We start from the raw sequence: 19257 nt of genomic DNA on the forward strand, positions 1-19257 counted from the left end.
CTACAGTCGTCTCACCTGGGGGGCAGGCAGCTGAGACCCCTGACTCGCAGGGGGCTGTGGGATCAGAGGGTCTTGGACACATAGTTAGGCTGCCTGGCGGGAAGGAGCAAGCACATAGAAGCAGCGTATGCTCCTCCCGCATGCTTCACCCCAGGACCTTTGCACTGGCTACTCCCTCGGCTGGTGGTGCGTCCCTTCTGGCCCTCCCTCACCCCCTCGGGTCTTTGCCCAGTTGCTACTTTCTCAGGGGGACTGCCTTGACCATTTTATGTGAAATGACAGCCCTCCCCCCAAACCCTTTACCCTGCTCTGTTTTTCCAAACCATAGCATTGATGTTTCAAGGCACTAACTTTGCCTTTTCTGTTGTATTTAGTGTTTATTGTCTGTTTCCCCCACTGTAACATAGGACACGAGGGTGGGTTTCTGCGTGTCCCAGATGGAGCTCCACGGCGCTCTGCCATAGCTCCGGGCCAGCTCTGTCCTAGGCTCGGTGCAGTGCACTGTCCCTCTTCACTGCTGTCCTGGGACCTTCCCCACTTCTGTGCTCCACCTGGCCCTGCCCCCACCAGCATCACCATGGCAGGCTGGCTTCTGTCTGTCCTGCCCCCTAGCGTCTCTCCACCTGGGGGAGCAGAGGGGCCCCCCTCCCCCCGGGAGGCCCTGTCTCCTGGTGGGGGGTCCAGTTGGCCGGGGTCCCCCAGGCCCTGAGCAGGCCACCGGGAGAGTGGGTGCTGCCTTCTCTTAGCTGCGGAAGTCCCCCTCTCTGTGGGTTCCCAGGGGACTGGAGAGTGAGGTGGGTGCCTCTGGGGACTTAGGGGTTGAGTGTGCCATGCTTTCTAAACAGTCTAGAAGCAGGAGTGGCTCCTCCTGGAAAGGGCCTGCCCGCTGGGGCCGCGCCTGCCCGGGCTGCACCCACGTTTGCCTGCCGCCCACCCACCCCTGGCTTCCCAGGGTGGCTCCCCTCCCCAAGAGTCTCACTTTGGGAGAAGCACAAAAAATTGAAACACACCCCCCCCCCCCCCCCCATCTGTGGCCTTTGAAGGATACACCTGAACTGCCCAGAGTGTAAACCATGGTGAAAATGTGGTCTTTCCAGTTTGGGGAGAAAGAACAGACAGCTAGGATTTTTTGTGCCTGGGGCAGCTTCTAAGAGCTCCCTTCCTCCCTCTGCCCTCCCTGCTCAGCACCCCATCCCACTCAGAGACCTCTGTTGGGTGTTCTGGGTTCCTGACTAACACTTGGGCTAGCGACTTGCCCCCTCCCCACCCCGCACCCCGCACCCCGCACCCCGCACGTCCTGGCTGGAGAGCAGCCCATTGGAGACAGCTTGTCTGCGGGGCTGTCCACCTCCCCTGCAGCCCCTCACCTGTCCTCTCCGACTTCCCCTTGATTACCTGTGGCAACAGGGAGCTCACTCCCTCCTGAGATAGATCCTGATGTATAGCGAGAGAAGTCAGCTGCTTCTCCCTGCATGCCTCAGCAAGGTCCTCCCTGGCGGGGGACGTCATGGGGCTTGGTGACAGTACTGTGTGTGTTGTGTGCCTCTGTGTGTCTGTGGGGAGAGGACCAGCTTATCAGGGAACATCGTGACCCTCAGAAGGTTAAGAACCATAGTGTGGGATCTCGACTGCGCATGCTTGGGCAGGTCACGCCTTTGCTGGACAAGTGGGGACGAGCCAGGGGACCTGGCCGCCGGGGACTTCAGGAGCCTGGGCACCTTAAACCTCGCGGGCGGAACGGGTTTGCTGGTAATCCTTGCTCTGGGTGGCCGGGAGCGTCACGATGGTGACGAATGGGAATGTGCTGCAGGCACGCCCATCACCCTGGGCGTGCCGTGGGGTGTCTTTGTTTGCTGTGGCTTTGCCCGCTGCTGCCCCTGTGTCCTCCACATCCCACATGTGGCCCTGTTCCCAGGGAAGGCCCCCCGGCCTCTGGTGGTCATGGGTTCTTCCTCCTCTGGAGGTTCTGGACCCTCCATGGCCCTGGCCATCATCCTCCCCCTTCTCCCACTGGCTGGCACCTGACCATTGCACGGCACCCAGCTGCTGGCCAGGCCTGTGGCCGTGGGCGTCCCTCCTCCACTCTCCAGAGCCTTAGCTGGGCGTGGGGCCCTACACCCTTCTGGACAGCAACCCCCCCCTTTCCTCCACACCTCTTACGGGGCAGAGGTAACTCACCTTCTTGAAGGAGGGTGCTGGAGGCTGGGTGGGGCGGGGGAAACGTTTTACACAGCAGCTGCCGGGCACTGCTCTTACCCAGGCTGGCGGGCCCTCCTGGAGTGCAGGGTCCGCTGGGACCCTCGGCACGTTGGGAAAGATTCCTGTAAGAAGCTGGGAGAACAGGGAAGGTTCCATTTTTTAATTCCTAGAAACTTGCTGTTGAAGTAACCATACACCGAGAAGTAATACAACACGGGTTCCAGAGTGCGGGGGCTGCTCAGCCTGGCCGCGCAGGTGTTTCTCGAAGTCTCATCTTCCCCTTCCGTAAGATGGGCGCGATGTCACCCCCAGCCCAGGCCCACGCACGGGGTCCCCGGGGTCCAGAGGAGCCCGCACAGCTCTGTGTGCGAATCGCAAAGAGCTGTCAGCCCGTGAGGACCAATGCTCTGTACTCTCTGTTTATACCTGCCTGGGGCAGAGATTTGGGGACAGATGTCCTTTGTGGCCATCTCTTCCTTGCGAGAGGTCAGGATGCCCAGCTCGATGCGGCTCATCACCCCCCGTTTGATCCTTGCAGCCTTCCTTCCTGCCTCAGAGCTGTAGACTGACGGGGCAGGGGCGGTGGGGAGCCCCACGGGGGGTCCTGACCTTGAGCCCTCCGGTGTCCCCGCGCGGCCTGCGGAGGCCGTGGCCTGGGTTTGAGCGGGGCGCTCGCTCTGGCAGCCTGGCCTCAGTCCCAGCGGCACAGGGAGCTGGCGGAGGGGTTTGAGCTGAGGGGTGGCATTCCGGACTGGGACACCGAGGCCACCGTCCTAGGAAGGGGCCTGAGCGCGGACAGCGGGTCCGGGAATCGCACGGGAATCCTCAGGCTCTCCCGGCCAGGACTGGTGCCCTCACATCCCCTTCCCTTGCCGTCACGGTGACTTCTGTGCGGCCCCTAGAGGCCCAGTGCGGCCGCGGCATCCCCGTGTGAGGCGACGGGCGTGGCAGCGAGAGTCACCATGGCCTGGGGGAGCTGGCTGGCCGCCCTCTGTGATTTCAGTAACAGCGGTACCGTTACTGGGGGAGCTTCGCGATGGCCCGGCCTGGGCCTGCCTGGGCACCTTCCTGCCAGTGCTTCGGGGAGCAGAGGGAAGGAGCAGGGGGCCTGGGGCGCGGCCGGGCACGCGGTCGGTGCCCACAGCCCCCCCCCGTCCCGGGCCGTGCGGCTCCTGGCTTGGGCAGCGGTCCTCACGGTTTGCCTCCACCCCCCACAGCCTCACCGCTCCTGCTGTTTGCCAACCGCCGGGACGTGCGGCTGGTGGATGCCGGCGGGGTCAAGCTGGAGTCCACCGTCGTGGTCAGCGGCCTGGAGGACGCGGCCGCCGTGGATTTCCAGTTCTCCAAGGGAGCCGTGTACTGGACGGACGTGAGCGAGGAGGCCATCAAGCAGATCTACCTGAACCAGACGGGGGCGGCCGTGCAGAACGTGGTCATCTCTGGCCTGGTGTCGCCTGACGGCCTGGCCTGCGACTGGGTCGGCAAGAAGCTGTACTGGACGGATTCCGAGACCAATCGCATCGAGGTAGCCAACCTCAACGGGACGTCCCGGAAGGTCCTCTTCTGGCAGGACCTCGACCAGCCGCGGGCCATCGCCTTGGACCCCGCTCACGGGTAAACCCAGCTGCCTTCCTCCTTGGCGGGGCTCAGGGGGTCGCGGTTTCCCTCTTGAGTTCCCTTGAGCCCGAGCAGCTCTTGCAGAGGAAACCCGGCCCTCTTAAAAGGAGTTCGCCTTTCAGAGCTTGTCGAGAATTGTTTCCCCTCGATGTTCCGGGGTTGGGTTTCCGTTTTTAAACCTGCCACGTCTGAGGCTCTGGGAGCACTCGGCCGTGGATCTGAGTCACTGGGTGTCTCTGTCGGGAGCGTGGTGGCACCCCAGCAGGTAGAATCTGGGCCGTGTACGCCTTTCCGGCAGCGTCGGCGAAGATGGGTGTCAAAGGTGAAGGCCCTTGTCCGGAAGTGGAGCTGGCCGGGGGGTTGCTTCCCTGGCCTCTCCCGGACGCCGTCTGCTCTCCTCTGCTCCCTGGGCTGGCCGGGCTCACCGTGCCCCGCGAAGGCTCAGGGCCCGGCGGTGAGATCCGGGTGGGGTTGTGTGACTGGCAGCGAAGCCGGGAACGTCCTGGGATTTGGAGGCTGTGCTGGAGGCGGCTGAGTGTCGCCGGCCGGCCCGGCCAGGCTCATGCTAGACTGTCCTGAGCGGGAGCTGCTTGCTCCGTCGGCCCTCCCCCCCCCCCCCCCCGAGCCCCCTCCTCCCCCACGCCCTTCCCCGGGCGGCGGGTGCCTGCCTGGAGGCAGCGGCCGAACCACCGTCGGTTCGCTGTCGGAGACGGACGGCTCCCTGACATCTGGAGCAGGAAGACGGTACGACCCCCTGGGTTCTGGTCACCTAATGCCACCAACTTGCTCTTGTCCCCGCCCGTGCCCTCTCTGCCCTGCGGGTGACCCTGGCCGCGCTGTGGCTGGTGTGCGGGCGGCTCGGGGAACAGGCTGGGCGAAGGGGTGCTGTGGTGGCCAAGTAAACCGCATGTCCGGGGTGCTCAGCGTGTTGACTTAGAACCCACCGGTTCCCATGTCAACCGTGTGCGCGTGCACCAGGGGCGGGATGGGCTGGGATTCACGGCCCCGAAGGTCGTGATAATCAGACTCACTGGAGTCAGGCCAGACCAGCCTGGGGCCGCCCCCCACCGGAGGAGCACCCCAGCCTCAGCGTCCTGGGGGGCCGAGCCTGACAGTGGCGTCCCTGAGGCCCCTTCTGCCACCCCCACCGCAAGCAGGCTGAGCTGTCCGGGGCCACGCTGACCTCCCAGGATGCTCCCCATTCAGACCTCTCCTCTCCTGCGGTGTGGCTCCGCGACTCCCGGAGTCGCCGGCCACCTTTTAGGAGGTGGCAGCTGGCATGGCTGAGTCTCCCTGGCCGGGAGGGGACATTGTCAGTGATGGGAGAGGCTGAGGGTTGCCGCTTTGAGGCCCTTTTGCGCCGAGGGGAGAAGGCCATAGATAGATAGTATGTCTGAGAAGAATATGAGCCCCAGAAGAGAATAACGCAGGGCCCAAAGACAAAGAGGGTGAGGCAGGTGGCTTCCTGCAGGTCAGGAGCCTAGGAGTGTCTGTTAGCAACATTTGAGCAGAGAGATGAGAGAGAGCCATGTGGCCACACAGGGGACGGATATTGTGGGTAGAGTGGCCAGTGCAAAGGCCCTGGGGTAGGAGGAGGCCCGGCCTGTTGGAGGGGCTGTAGTGGGGTGGTGGGGGGAGAGGGGAGGACATCGAGTGGGTGAGGGGCAGGCCCTATTTCGAGTGGAGGAGTCGCTGGGTATGGCCCGTGCATTAAGGGGTCTCTCCGGCGGTTGGAGCCAGAGTGGACTTCAGGGTGGGGGCAGGGGGCTCATTGGCGGCTGTCACTGTCACCTGGTCGTAGCGGGTGGCGGCTTGGATCAGAAAGCTGGCGGGCTGTGGGTGAGAAGCGACCAGAGTTGGGATCTGTTTGGAAGGCAGAACCATGTGGGGTTTGCTGTTACTTTGCACGTAGGTTAGAGAGAAAGACGAGAGGCAAGGGTTGTGTGCTGCTGCTCTTTGTCTCAGTGTCCCCAGCTGTGCAGGGTTGCGACCATGTCACATGTCATGCAGAAAACACCACGAACAGTTAGTGGCTTCGGTACGTGTTGTTGTTACGCTAAAAATGCCCCCCCCCCCCCCAAACGTAGCCTCCGTGTCGGGGCACAGAAGTCTCTCTTCTTCCTCGTGACCTGTCACCACCTTGGTTGAGAGGTGCTTGTGCTCAGTTAGGAGGTACTTGGTGCCTAGTTGGGAGGTGCTTAGTGAAGAGGTGCTTGGTGCCTGGTTGGGAGGCGCTTGATTGGAGGTGCTGGGTGCTTGGTGGGGAGGTGCTCTCTTGGGAGGTGCTTGGTGCTTGATCGGGAGATGCTTGGTGGGGAGGTGCTCAGTTGGGAGGTGCTTGTGCCTGGCTGGGGGGTGCTCGGTGCTCGGTGGGGAGCAGTCTTCAGGCTGGCCTTGCCTGTACCATCCCCGGGAGCCCGTCAGTCTCTGGCTCTGGCTTTTTCCCATTAAAGGATTAAAATCCCGTCTGAGGTTGCCTCTGAATTCTCTCCCACACCCTGCTCCTGGGGCGACGTTGACCTCGGGTTTGACGCCCTGGGAAGGGCTTCTGGGGCCCTGGCCTTCTCCCCCACGCTTCTTTCCCCTGTGGCTAAGGTTTGAGATGCCCGTTCTGTCCCCTGAGGCGCCCTGCCGCCCAGGACGAGAGGACTCCGGGCCGGCAGCTTGATGCCCACAGTGACATAAGTCACAAGTTGGGGCTGAGTCCTGGGGACGGGACTGCCGTCCTGAGAGCTGGGACAACAGGTCTTGTGCTGCGTCCCTGCACAAGGTTGCAGGATCTGCTTTCCCCTTCCCCGCTCCGTCAGAGCCTCTGTCGTTTCCTCGTGCCCTCCGGTGGCATGGTCTCCCACTGGGCTTCTTCCTCGGATGAGGGGGTACCCACCCGGACCTCCTCATCAGGAAGGAAGGTTCTCAGTCCGTCTCTGTGCACGTGACCAAGAGCCCCACTGCCAGGAGCGCCCGTGGTCCTGACGCTGAGCCTAGCAACGCTTCGGCAGCACCGGTGGCAAAGTGCGAGCATCCAGGCGGGGCAGACGGAGGACCCCGGCGTCCCCAGGGCCAAGGTCAGGCTCTGGGGAGGACCTTCTGGCTCGGAGCACCTGGCGTGGGGGCCGCACCAGCCCCGGCCTGCTCGGCCCGCGAGGGGCTGCAGCGGCTCCTGGGTCTCAACTTAAAGCCGGGTCTAAAACCCAACCCCTTCTTTAACATGCAAAATGGTCCTGCCCTAAAGTAACGCGCAACCACGACCCACGACCGCCCCACGACCGCGGCCAGCCTCTGCGCAAAGACCAGGAGCTCTGCTTTCCTTCGGAAGTTGATTTTCCCCCGTGGAATTTGGCCGGGCCTGTGGCCGTGTTCAGGGATCCTGCCAAAGCACATCCACGCCAACTGGTCTCTGCTGACAGAGGGGCTCGCAGATTCCCCATTTAAGGAAAGCAGCGGGCCTCTGCGATGAGACCCGGGGGAAGGAATTTGAATTATGCTCCTCGAGGAGGTCCTGAGGAGCCTTTCTCGCTGGCTGCCGTGGAGCATTCGGGAAGGGCATGAGTGGATTGCCCCGAGATTTATTCTCCCGATACCTTCTCGGCGGGTGGCGCAAAGGCTGGGCCCTCTCCAGGCTGCTGGGGGCGGGAAAACACCGGGAAGGAAGGCGTCTACACCAGGCTGGCGGGAGCCTTTGCCGAGCTGGCCGACAGCACCTGCAGGCCTTGGGCTGCCAGGAAAAGTTCACCACCGCCCCGGGCCTGCTGGCACAGGGGTGAGTCATATGATGGCCAGGCCCTGGCCTCACTCAGAGAGCTATGCGGCGCTCCCAAGCCACTGGCATGTGACGTGGGGCTCCTTTGGAGCCTCGGTTTTCCCATCTGTCCAGTGGGAGTAGTAATTCCTGCTTGCCCTGCGTCAGCCGCGTCTCCAGGTGCAGAGGAGACTCTGCAAGGGAGGCTTTGGGGAGAGGTGTTCCGTGTGAAGGGTGCTCTCTTTTCCTCTCCGTCCCCACCGGGGCTGGAGGGCAGCAGAGCTCGGTGACAGCGGCCGGGTGTGGTTGGCCCCTGCAAGCTCGTCGTCAGGGACCCCGGCCCAGCTCCTCCAGCAGGAGGGCGTGGCACCAGCTCGGATACGACACCCCCCTGGCAAGACCGCTCGGCCTTACAGATGGGGGTGGCCCCCCCCCCCCCCCAGGCACCCGCACCTGCTGTGGCCGCAGAGCTGCCCCTGGCACACAGGCAGCAGCGGGCACGCTCAGGGTTCGCTGAAAGGGGACCAGATCCGGCCTGTGAAGGAGCGGAGCCAAGGGCAGTGGGGGACTTGCCTGGTCAAGGAGAAGCAGCTGGAAGGCAAGAGAGAGTCTGTGGGCCTGGGACGGGGCGCGGCCTCTCCCCACCTGGATCTGCGCTCCCCGCAGGCCCTCTCACAGACGGCACGGGCGGGGGGGACCCAGGAGCTCCCTGCCTCCCCGGGTCGGGCTTTCAGGCTCACCCCCATCGGCCCCGCGTGGGCAAGCTGCTGGCCTTTAAAGCAGTCGCAGAGACCGAGGGTTATGGGATTTGCTGAGAGGCCAGGATGCACCTGCCCGCACCCACCCCAGCGGGAGGGCAGCGGGGAGGCCGCACCACCTGGAGAGCGAGCGTCGTGGGCCACCGCCGGGAGCGGGGCTTCTCGGAGTGAAAGTGGACCCTGCCCTCCTGGCTGCAGAGACGCGCCAGGCAGGCCAAATAAAACAGGTGTCCCATTCTCGGGTCCCGTGGCTCATCCGCGTCTGACCGGAACGCGGAGGTCATGTGTCCTTCGGGCTGGTGTGGTCCGCTGTCGCTAAGAGCTGTGCACGCTGGGTGGTCGCCCTGCCTGGACAACTGGACGCATTCCCTGGGTACTGGGGGGGGGGGGTGTGAACCTGTCACCCCAGTGTCCCCGCATAAGAAGCTTTAATTGGGGTCGTTTCTCGTGGATGTGACGTGCCGCCCCTTACTGTAAACCAGGGGGCGGGCAGAAGCAGCCCAGGTCACCCCCCGCCTTCCCCGCCAGGGAAAACTGCTGTTGTAATGTCCGTGCACACCCCCATGTGGGTTTTTTTTTTAATAGACTTTGTTTTTTTTTTTTTTTAAGCGATTTTAAGTTCACAGAAAAATTAAGGGGAAGGTACAGAGATTGTCTATGTGCTCGTGTACAGTCTGTGGTTTTGACAAGATTTTTTTTCATTTTTTTAATGGTTATTTATTTTTGAGCAGAGAGAGAGAGAGAGAGAGACAGAGCATAAGTGGGAGAGGGGCAGAGAGAGAGGGAGACACAGAATCCGAAGCAGGCTCCAGGCTTCGAGCTGCCAGCACAGAGCCTGATGCGGGGCTCGAACTCATGAACCGTAAGATCATGACCTGAGCCGAAGTCGGATGCTCAATTGACTGAGCACCCCCAGGCACCCCAAGATTTGAGATCGTCTTATGGTGGGAATCCCACGGTGTGTAGGCTTTTCAGGTTGGCTGTTTTCACTTATTAATACACTTTGACTTTCCCTCCATGACTTTTCATGGCTTCATGGCTAACTTTTTAAAACTGTTAAATAATATTCCATCTTACGTGTTTTAATTGGCTTTAGAAGTTCATTTACAGGGGCCCTTGGGTGGCTCAGTCGGTTGGGTGTCTGACTTCCGTTCAGGTCATGATCTTGCGGTTCGTGAGTTCAAGCCCCGCATCGGGCTTGTTGCTGTCGGCACAGAGCTGGCTTCAGATCCTCTGTCCCCTTCTCTCTCTGCCCCTCCCCTGCTTGCGCTCTCTCAAAAATAAATAAAACATTAAAAAAAAAAAGTTCATTTACAGCATTTTTGTAGTGGCAAAAAATCAGGAACAACTCAAACATCTGATGTGGAGTCTTGTAAATAATTTACATTACTCTATCATCAAGAGAATAAGGGGGGGAGGGGGCTCCTGGGTGGCTCACTCAGTTAAGCGTCTGACTTCAGCTCAGGTCATGATCTCACAATTCATGAGTTCGAGCCCCGCATCGGGCTCTGCGCTGACAGCTTGGAGCCTGGAGCCTGCTTCAAATTCTGTCTCTCTCTCTCTCTCTCTCTCTCTCTCCTCTCTCTCTCTTTCTCTCTCTCTCTCCTCTCTCCTCTCTCTCTCTCTCTCTCCTCTCTCTCTCTCCTCTCTCTCTCTCTCTCCTCTCTCTCTCTCTCTCTCCTCTCTCTCCTCTCTCTCTCTCTCTCTCCTCTCTCTCTCTCTCTCTCCTCTCTCTCTCTCCTCTCTCTCTCTCCTCTCTCTCCTCTCTCTCTCTCCTCTCTCTCTCTCCTCTCTCTCTCTCTCCTCTCTCTGCTCCTCCCCTGCTCATGCTCTGTCTCTCTCTCTCTCTCTCAGAAATAAAAATGAAAAAAAAAAAGACAAGAAGGAAGAATTCTGTTAAAGGAGAGGATACCCAGAATATATTGCTGTCTAAGAACGAGTTGGGAACCCAGTATGTTTTGATTACCCAACTCTGTTTAAAAATTAACCTATTACTAACTTTCTAGAAAACAAGTTGGAAGCAATAATATCCCAGGCCCTAAGCACTGGTTATGTCGAATGGGTGAGATTTTAGGACAAATTCGGCCTCTGTTTATGCGTCTGCGGCCGCGTCGACAGGAAACAGAGACCGAAAAGGCAGGTCTGTGCTAGCCTTCTCTGCTCGTGCTTGCCTCCTCCTCAGGTACATGTACTGGACAGACTGGGGAGAGACACCTCGAATCGAGCGGGCAGGCATGGATGGGAGCACGCGGAAGATCATCGTGGACTCGGACATTTACTGGCCCAACGGGCTGACCATCGACCTCGAGGAGCAGAAGCTCTACTGGGCCGACGCCAAGCTCAGCTTCATCCACCGCGCCAACCTGGACGGCTCCTTCCGGTGAGTGCCCGCCCGGTGGTGGGTCCCCACCTTCCCCGCGGCCCCCCAGCCACCGCCAGGGCCTCGGCCGGTCCGGGCCGGGCGCTGGCCGGTGACCCTTCTTAACTCAGACCCGTGGTCTCGTCTCTGAAACCCTGGGGCCCGAGGCGTTCGGGACTGTTGAGAACCTCACACAGTAACAGAGCACACAGCACACCCGTGGGGGGTCCGGGGTTGGGGGGCACCTGCCATCTCCCACGTGACTATGTTCACAACACGACACAGGAGGCTCCTTCTCAGTGGGGTTGAAAGGCTATAACCAAGCCCACAGCCACACGCGGGTCTTGCCACGAAATGGGTAGCAAAAGTCTTGCCGTGGTCAGAGTTTTTTGGATTTCAGAATCGCAGAGAAGGGATCGTGGCCCTGACCGCCTCAGGGTCCGACAGGGTTGTAAAGAGTTCGCCGTGCCCCCTTCCTCCCCACCCCAAGTATGCATCCTGGGGTTTTCGTGTCCACCGCATTCCCTGGCCTCACCAGAGGGCCTTATGCATAACCGTTTCTCTGTAACATGGGTTAAATGAGTGAAATATCAAGGACGTTTTACATGTCAGGTAATTGCTTTGAGAGCTTTCGGCCCCCTACCTCATTACGCTTCAGATGTAGGAACGGTGAAGGGCACTTTATTTACCGCCCAGACTGCCTGCCAGCTCTGTGCCGAGTCTTGGGGATCCTCCTGGGAGGCTGCACGGTGGGGCTCCCGAACCAGGAGGGGAGTACGTGGGTGCCGGTGCCGTGGGCTGCAGTCACGTGGCTTAGGGAAGACTGTGCACACACAGGCAGGTAACAGCTCCCGCAGATTTGAGGATATCGGCAGGTTTGCCTCATTTTATTCAGGACTGTGTATTAGTTATCTATTCCTGTGTAACAAAATACCCCCGAACTGGGCCACCTAAATCAGCAAACGGGATTTTTTGGGGGTGGGGAGGGGGATCAGGAATCAGGAGTGGCTTAGCTGGGTGGCTCTGGCTCAGAGTGTGTCCTGAGGTTATAGTCAAGCTCCTGGCTGGGGCTACAATCATCTGAAGGCTCGACTGAGGTCAGAGGCTCGCTCTGATGGCTGCTGGCAGGAGGCCTCATTTCTCCCCTGACCTCCGTTGACCGTGCCCAGCTGGTTTGGAACGCTCTCTCCCATTGTTTCTGGGATCACAGACTGGCCTGGGGCCTGGCTTGAGACTTGAAGAGTGTGGCAGCCTGGGGAGCTGTGGTCCTTGGGGAGCTGAGTGATCATGGTCGTTGTGAAGGGAGAGTTAGAGGCTGGAAACGCTGCCGGCTGGGGTGCCTGGTTGAAGGATTATGACAGGAGACAGCAAGGATAGTGGTGGCATTTAAACCATGATAATGGTGGTGGTGATGATGGTGGTGGTGATGATGGAGGTGATGATGGTGGTGGTGATGATGGTGGTGATGGTGTTGGTGAAGGTGATGATGATGGTGGTGGTGGTGATGATGGAGGTGATGGTGATGGTGGTGATGATGATGGAGGTGATGGAGGTGATGGTGGTGGTGATGGTGGTGATGATGATGGAGGTGATGCTGGTGGTGGTGATGATGGTGGTGATGGTGTTGGTGAAGGTGATGATGATGGTGGTGGTGGTGGTGATGATGAAGGTGATGGTGATGATGGTGATGGTGGTGATGATGGAGGTGGTGGTGGTGATGGTGGTGATGGTGGTGATGATGGAAGTGATATGGAGGTGATGGTGGTGATGATGGAGGTGATGATGGAGGTGGTGATGGTGGTGGTGATGGTGGTGATGATGATGGAGGTGATGATGGTGGTGATGGTGATGATGATGGAGGTGATGATGGTGGTGGTGATGATGGTGGTGGTGATAGTGATGGTGGTGATGGTGGTGATGATGATGATGGTGATGATGGAGGTGATGATGGAGGTGATGGTGGTGATGGTGATGGAGGTGATGATGATGATGGTGATGATGGAGGTGATGATGGTGGTGATGATGATGGAAGTGATATGGAGGTGACGGTGGTGATGACGACAATGCTGGTGATGATGGTGGTGATGATGATGGGAGGTGATGATGGTGATGGTGGTGATGCTGATGGAGGTGATGATGGTGGTGATGGTGATGATGATGGAGGTGATGATGGTGATGATGATGGAGGTGATGGTGGTGATGGTGATGGTGATGATGGAGGTGATGATGGTGATAGTGATGGAGGTGATGATGATGATGGAGGTGATGATGGAGGTGATGGTGATGATGGTGATGATGATGGAAGTGATGATGGTGATGATGGAGGTGATGGTGGTGGTGATGATGGTGATGATGATGGTGATGATGACGGAGATGATGATGGAGGTGATGCTGGTGATGATGGTGATGGTGGTGGTGATAGTGATGGTTATGATAGTGTTGGTGATGATGATAATGGTGATGATGGTGGGATGGTGATGATGATGGAGGTGTGATGGTGATGATGATGGTGGTGATGATGATGGAGGTGATGATGGTGATGATGATGGAGGTGATGATGGTGATGGTGATGATGGTGATGATGACGGAGGTGATGGTGGTGGTGATAGTGATGGTTATGATGGTGTTGGTGATGATCATAATGGTGATGGTGATGGTGATGATGGTGGTTATACTGATGATGATGTTGGTGATGCTGATGATGGTGGTGACGTGGTGACGGGGTGATGGTGGCTAACCCTTCCATAGCCCTTGCTGTTTGCCAGGATATTTATCAGTTCGTTACCTGCTCACAGCAACCCTATGAAGTGTTTGCAGGTATAATCCCCTATTATGATGTTGCACAGAGAGGTCTGTGAACTCACCCAAGGCCACACAGCTAGTCAGAGTCGAGAGAAGCCAGGCACTGTGACTCCGGGGCTTACTCAGCCCTCCTCCTGCCTCACTGCCAGATTCTTCCGGCTCTGCAGGTGGCTGACACTCTATGGATGTGTCTAGGGCCGTTCCAGTAGGAACATAATCTGCTGGTAAAGAGGGTAAGTGCTGGAGCCAGACGGACCTGCGTGGTCCCCTGTCAGCTGCGACCACGGCTGGGTCGCCTCACTGCTCAGAGTCTCAGGGCCTCGCATGTGAATGGGGGTAGTGGTTGTACTTTCTAGAGGTGTCCGTGGGGTCCGATACCACGGTGCACGTCAGCTCATCGCGTGGCGCCTGGACACCGTAAGCGCTCAGTAGCGGCTGGTGTGCTCAGGGAGTTCGTGGATCCAGCAGGAGGTAGGGTGCTCGCGGCTGGAACTCCACCTGGAGAGGGGCGTCCTGAGAGGAGGGGCGAGGGTGGGTGAGGTGAGCCGAGGCCCGGCACCAGCTTCCCGCGGTGCCTTCAGCTGAGGCAGGGAGGAGGGACAGCCTGAGAAACGACACCTCTGGCTTTTCTGATCAAAAAATGATGCGGGGCGCCCGGGTGGCTCAGTCGGTTAAGCATCTGACTCCTGACTCGGCTCAGGTCACGATCTCACGGTGATGGGATCGAGGCCCACGTGGGGCGCCACACGGAGCCTGCTTGGGATTCTCTGTCTCTCCCCCTCCCTCACCCTTGCGCTCGCTCGCTCTCTCTCTCAAAACAAATAAACGTTACTTTAAAAAATGACAACATCACGAAGGGCAGTGTGGTGGTGCCTCGGAATGCGAACGTCGAGTGACCGTACGATCTCGCGATTCCACTCCCGGGCATCTCCCCGAGAGCGTTGAAAATGGGTGTAGGAATGAAGACGTGCACGCGAATGTCCGTAGCAGTGGTGCGAACCATAGCCCGAAGGTGCGAACAGCCCAGATGTGCGGCCGCAGGTGGATAGACAAACAGAGTGTGACCCATCCACACGCGGAATGCCGTCCAGACATGAGGGGCAGTGACACATTAGCATATGTGTGCAACACGGAGGGACCGGGCGAACCTGACGCTAAGGGAAACAAAGCAAGTCACACAAGGCCACGCGTGGCGTGACTTCATTTATGTGAAATGTCCAGGCTGCGCAAATCCTTGGAGACAGAAAGCAGACTGGTGGCCGCCGGGGGCCCCCGTGGAGGGGACGTGAGGGGGAACCGCTGAGGGGGCCCGGGGTTCTCCAGAGGAGCAGCGGGAATTTAGGGAAGTAGCTGGGGGCTGTGGTTGCGTAAGTAACGTCGTGAACGTGTGCTGCGTAGCACTCAACTGTTCACTTAGCAGACTGGTTACTTTTGTGTTACGTGAATGTCGCCTCAATGAGTCTATTTAAAAAGTGACATCAAGGGGGGGCAGGGGCACCTGGGTGGCTCAGTCGGTTGAGCATTCGACTCTCGATTTTGGCTCAGGTCACGATCTTGCAGTTCGTGGGTTCGAGCCCCGCGTCGGGCTCAGTGCTGACAGCACGGAGCCTGCTTGGGATTCTCTGTCTCCCTCTTTCTCTGCCCCTCCCCTGTGTGTGCTCCTCTCTCTCTCTCTCTCTCTCTCTGTCTCGAAAATAAATAAACATTAAAGGAGTAACATCAAGAAAACAAAACGGAGGCATCGTTGGGTCAGATTAGGGACAGTCATGGGCATGTGGCTTTCAGTTGCTCAGTAAAACCTTGTCAATGTTCCTCTGAGGTGCGGTGCCAGGGGCTCGGCTGTGGTGGTGACCTGCCCCCTGCAGCCCTCCACGCCACCAGGGAGCCTATAGTCGAGGGAAGGTCATGAAACCAGATAATCACACACGCCACCAGGTGTAAAGTTAGAAATCTATCACCGGTGTCCATAATCTCATTAAAAACATGTTCTCGTTTGCTGGGCTTTATAAATACATAGAAGAAAGACGTTTTTTTTTTTTCCTTTTTTAAAATTTTTTTAATGTTTATTTTCGAGGCGGGGGGTAGGGAGGGAATGAGCAGGGGAGGGGCAGGGGGGGGGGGACAGAGGATCCAAAGCAGGCTCAGCGCTGATAGCAGCGAGCCCGACACGGGGCTCGAACTCATGAACCGCGAGACCATAACCTGAGCCGAAGTTGGACACTTAACCAACTGAGCCACCCAGGTGCCCCGTTGTTTTGGTATCAAGTTCGATTTACTGTGATAATATAAATTATTGGCGTTACAGGCACGTCTGGCTCAGTTTGTGCTAAGTTGTTCAAACATCAGGGCGAGGCAGGCGTGTTGTCCCCGGCTCGCTGTCATCAGCGGTGGCTTCCTCCTTGCCGCTTCTTCTTTCCCTGCGGGCCACTTGGCCACCAGCCACTTTTCTAGAAACAGTTGGGAAGGGCTGGGGGGCCGTGTCACCCTCAAGGGTGGCGGGAGGCTGGAACTGCCCCGCGGCCGTCCTGTGTGACGTGAATGGGTCCGCGGTGGCCGTGGGAGGGTTTCCAAGTGGGGCGCGTGCAGCACCGCGGGGAGTCTGCTCACAGCTCCCACCCGTGCCTCCTGCGCCTGCAGGCAGAAGGTGGTGGAGGGCAGCCTGACGCACCCCTTTGCCCTGACGCTCTCCGGGGACACTCTGTACTGGACGGACTGGCAGACGCGCTCCATCCACGCCTGTAACAAGAAGACGGGAGAGAAGAGGAAGGAGATCCTTAGAGCTCTCTATTCGCCCATGGATATTCAAGTGCTTAGCCCAGAGCGGCAGCCTTACTGTAAGTCGGGGGCCGGGTGGGGGGCGGCTGGCGTCTTCCCTCCGCGGGAGCCCCGAGTCTGGGGGCACCTGCGTCACAGCAGTGGAGGAGAGGGAGAGGTGTGGTGGAGGGGAGGGAGGTGTATGCAGGGTGCAGGGCCAGGCCGGGGCGCAACTGGGAGGGCCCCCTGCAGAGCGGGTATGGGGGCTGCTTCAGGGGGGCCCCGCGCCCCCTCCCCCGTCCTCTTCAGAGCTGGCAGAGGGCCTCCCGAGCAAGGTTGCTTCGTTGTCGGGGCCCGATAGAAGTTATGTAGTTACTGGTGATCGATCTGCTGTGAGTCGAGGCTCCCGGCTTGGGGTCTCCATAGGGTGGTGGTGGGGGTCCTCGATGGCGGAAAGCTTGACGCCCATGGGCTCAGCGCTCCTGGGACGGGCAGCTAGCGAGGTCACGGCCCTGGGCTCACGTCCTCCCTCGGGGACCGGGGTGCTGTGGAAGGTTCCGGCTTTGAACTTAACTGTGGGCGTGCAAGGGTGGCAGCTGTCAGCACCCCAGGGAAGGTGGGGCTCCCTAGGATGGTCTCCTGGTGAGAACATCACGGTCCTTACCGCATCCACAGCGGGGGCAGCCCCCTGTGCGTGAGGCAGCGTTAGGGAGAAGAGGGGGACCCCCCTGCGAATCTGCTCCAGTCGTTTGCGGGGGGTGGGGGGCTAATACTCCACACGTCACAGTACTGCGCCCCTGCCTGCCCTGGGCAGAGTGAAATGCCGGAAGGATTTGTTCAGTTGCGTCTTGGTCACGGGTGGGCTTGGGACAATGAGAAGGGTTGTTATCAGCACCTAGAGTGTCCAGGTGTGGCCACCAAGCATTCGTGCAGATCCCGTGGGCTCCAAGCACATCGCAAAGACAGGCCTCTGCTCCGGGAGCCCCCCAGTCCCTACCGCACGGGCAGGTCCTGAGATCCTGGCCGAGGGTGGCCTTCCCAGAGGAGGTGCCATCCGAGGGGCCCCGAGGAACATGAGGGTTCCGTATTGTAGAAGGCTGGGAAGAGGAGCAGGGCAGGGAGGATGCCCCCACGGAGTGGCGTGTGTGGGTGGGTGGGGTCGAGGGCTGTGTTCTGGAACCTTCTCTCACCCCGCCCTGTCTTCCCCAGTCCACACGCGGTGTGCGGAGGACAATGGCGGCTGCTCTCACCTGTGCCTGCTGTCCCGAGGGAGCCTTTCTACACGTGCGCCTGCCCCACTGGCGTCCAGCTTCAGGACAACGGCAAGACGTGCAAGGCAGGTGAGACGGGGGGGCCGCTGGCTGGGGTGGGGGGAGCCGGCCTGGCGGGGCGTGGGGGTGGGGCTGGCGGTCTCCTTCCCTCGGCGAAGGTTTCACGCGTTCGGAGCTTTGCAGCCGGGGGCACCCGGGCGGCCCAGCGGCTGGGCTGCAGGGTTAGATCTGGGCTCGGCTGCCCGGCGGGCACGTTACCAGGCTCGGGACTCAGGTCTGGTCTGTCCGGCGACCTGGCAGTGGGCCGCCAGAAAGCCGTGATTGTAACCGAGATGCTCGCTGTCACGACTTGCCGAGCAAACACTGTGTGTGTTGTAAAAAAGGACAGTCGTGTAGGGGAACACTGTGAATCAGGAGACGCCCCGCGATCTGCGCCCAACAGACGTCTCCTTTCCTGCCTTCCCGGCTCTCCCAAGCACGCGCTGCCGGTGTGGGGTTGCGGGCCTCCCCGCTGGCTTCGTCTCCTGCTTTTCTGCTTTTTCCAGAAGCATTTTCCACACCGATAGGGAATTTCTGATGCATTTTCATCCTTACGTCCCATTTCCATGGGATCTTCTTGCCCTAATAACCACCCTCCCCACGGAAATTCGGGTTGCAGACGCTTGCGCAGTGGAGAAAATTGGGGGTGCGTGAAGTTCAGTTGACTTCCCTCCCCCCACACAAGTGTTTCTCGGTGCTCCCCCCGCCCTTAATTTGCAGCACTTGCTGCTTCAGGGTCTCCTGCAATGACCGTCTTCTAATGATGTGTCACTCCTCCTTCCTCTGGAGCACCGTCCGAGGCTCCTTATTTCTGGCCGTCACGTTCACAGTGTGCTTTTCTGGGAATAAGGTGTGTCCAGGGTGCAGCCTGTCCCTGGGGGTGTCTCGGGCCCAGCACAGCTGGGTGGCAGTGGAGTGGCCGACGAGAGGCCGGCGAGAGACGTCAGGAAGCAGGCCGCCCCCGGGCCAGTGGCACTTGGGGGGAAGGAAAGGGAGACTGGGGGCTTCCCTGGGGACCTGCGACCAGAGCCAAGGGAGTGTTACCAACTCCTTTGGGCACAGGTTTAAAACAAAAAGTTCATCCTGGCAAACAGGGAGTCTACCAAGTTCCGCGTGTCCAGAAGGAACGGCCGCGTGCCTGCGTGTGCTGCGTGCGCTGCGTGCAGAGAACAGAGTGGTAAATGTGAACCTCCCTCCCCGCCCCCCACTCCAGCCCCCTGCTCTTCCTACAGGGAATGTCCCTCTGAGTTGTGGAGGGGTCGGCAGGAACCAAGCAGGCACGTGAATGAAGAATGCGAATTCAGATTTGGATCAGAGTAACACAGGACACAAAGGAAGGGCTGAGACGCAGAATGACACACTGAGGGCGGGGGTCGGGGGGTGGGCTGGAGGCCCGGATGGAAGGTCAGAGAAGGTCCTTCCCAGGGGACAGGCTGAGACTTGAGAATGACCAAGGAAGAGGCGCGAGGAACAGCATGCGCGGCAGCCCTGAGGCAAGAGCTGGGTGACGTCGGGACTGACTTCGCAGGCATTTGATCTGGGCGGTCACACAGAGCCCCGGCTTCCAAAGAGCCCCGTGCTTGGTTTAATGCCATTGTCGCTGACTTGAAATGCTGGATAATTCTGGGGCAGGGGCTCCCTGTGTTCAGCCTGCAGCGGCCCTGCGCGTTACATAGCCCGTCCTGCTTTGTGTGTAGAGAAGCTCAAGGGAAACCTGGA

At 59.5% G+C, this 19257-nt stretch overlaps 1 protein-coding gene across 1 annotated transcript in view; it reads left to right on the forward strand.

The window, feature by feature from the left end:
- LRP5 (LDL receptor related protein 5) overlaps positions 1–19257 on the forward strand; it is a 102690-nt gene that overhangs the window by 25537 nt on the left and 57896 nt on the right. Inside the window, 5 exon segments of the mRNA XM_042904775.1 lie at positions 3417–3813; positions 10496–10693; positions 16112–16308; positions 17438–17488; positions 17491–17568. Of these exon segments, the coding sequence (XP_042760709.1) occupies positions 3417–3813; positions 10496–10693; positions 16112–16308; positions 17438–17488; positions 17491–17568 (921 nt within the window).

The sequence above is a fragment of the Panthera leo genome, chromosome D1, assembly GCF_018350215.1.
Source record: "Panthera leo isolate Ple1 chromosome D1, P.leo_Ple1_pat1.1, whole genome shotgun sequence".
Classification (NCBI taxonomy): Eukaryota; Metazoa; Chordata; class Mammalia; order Carnivora; family Felidae; genus Panthera; species Panthera leo.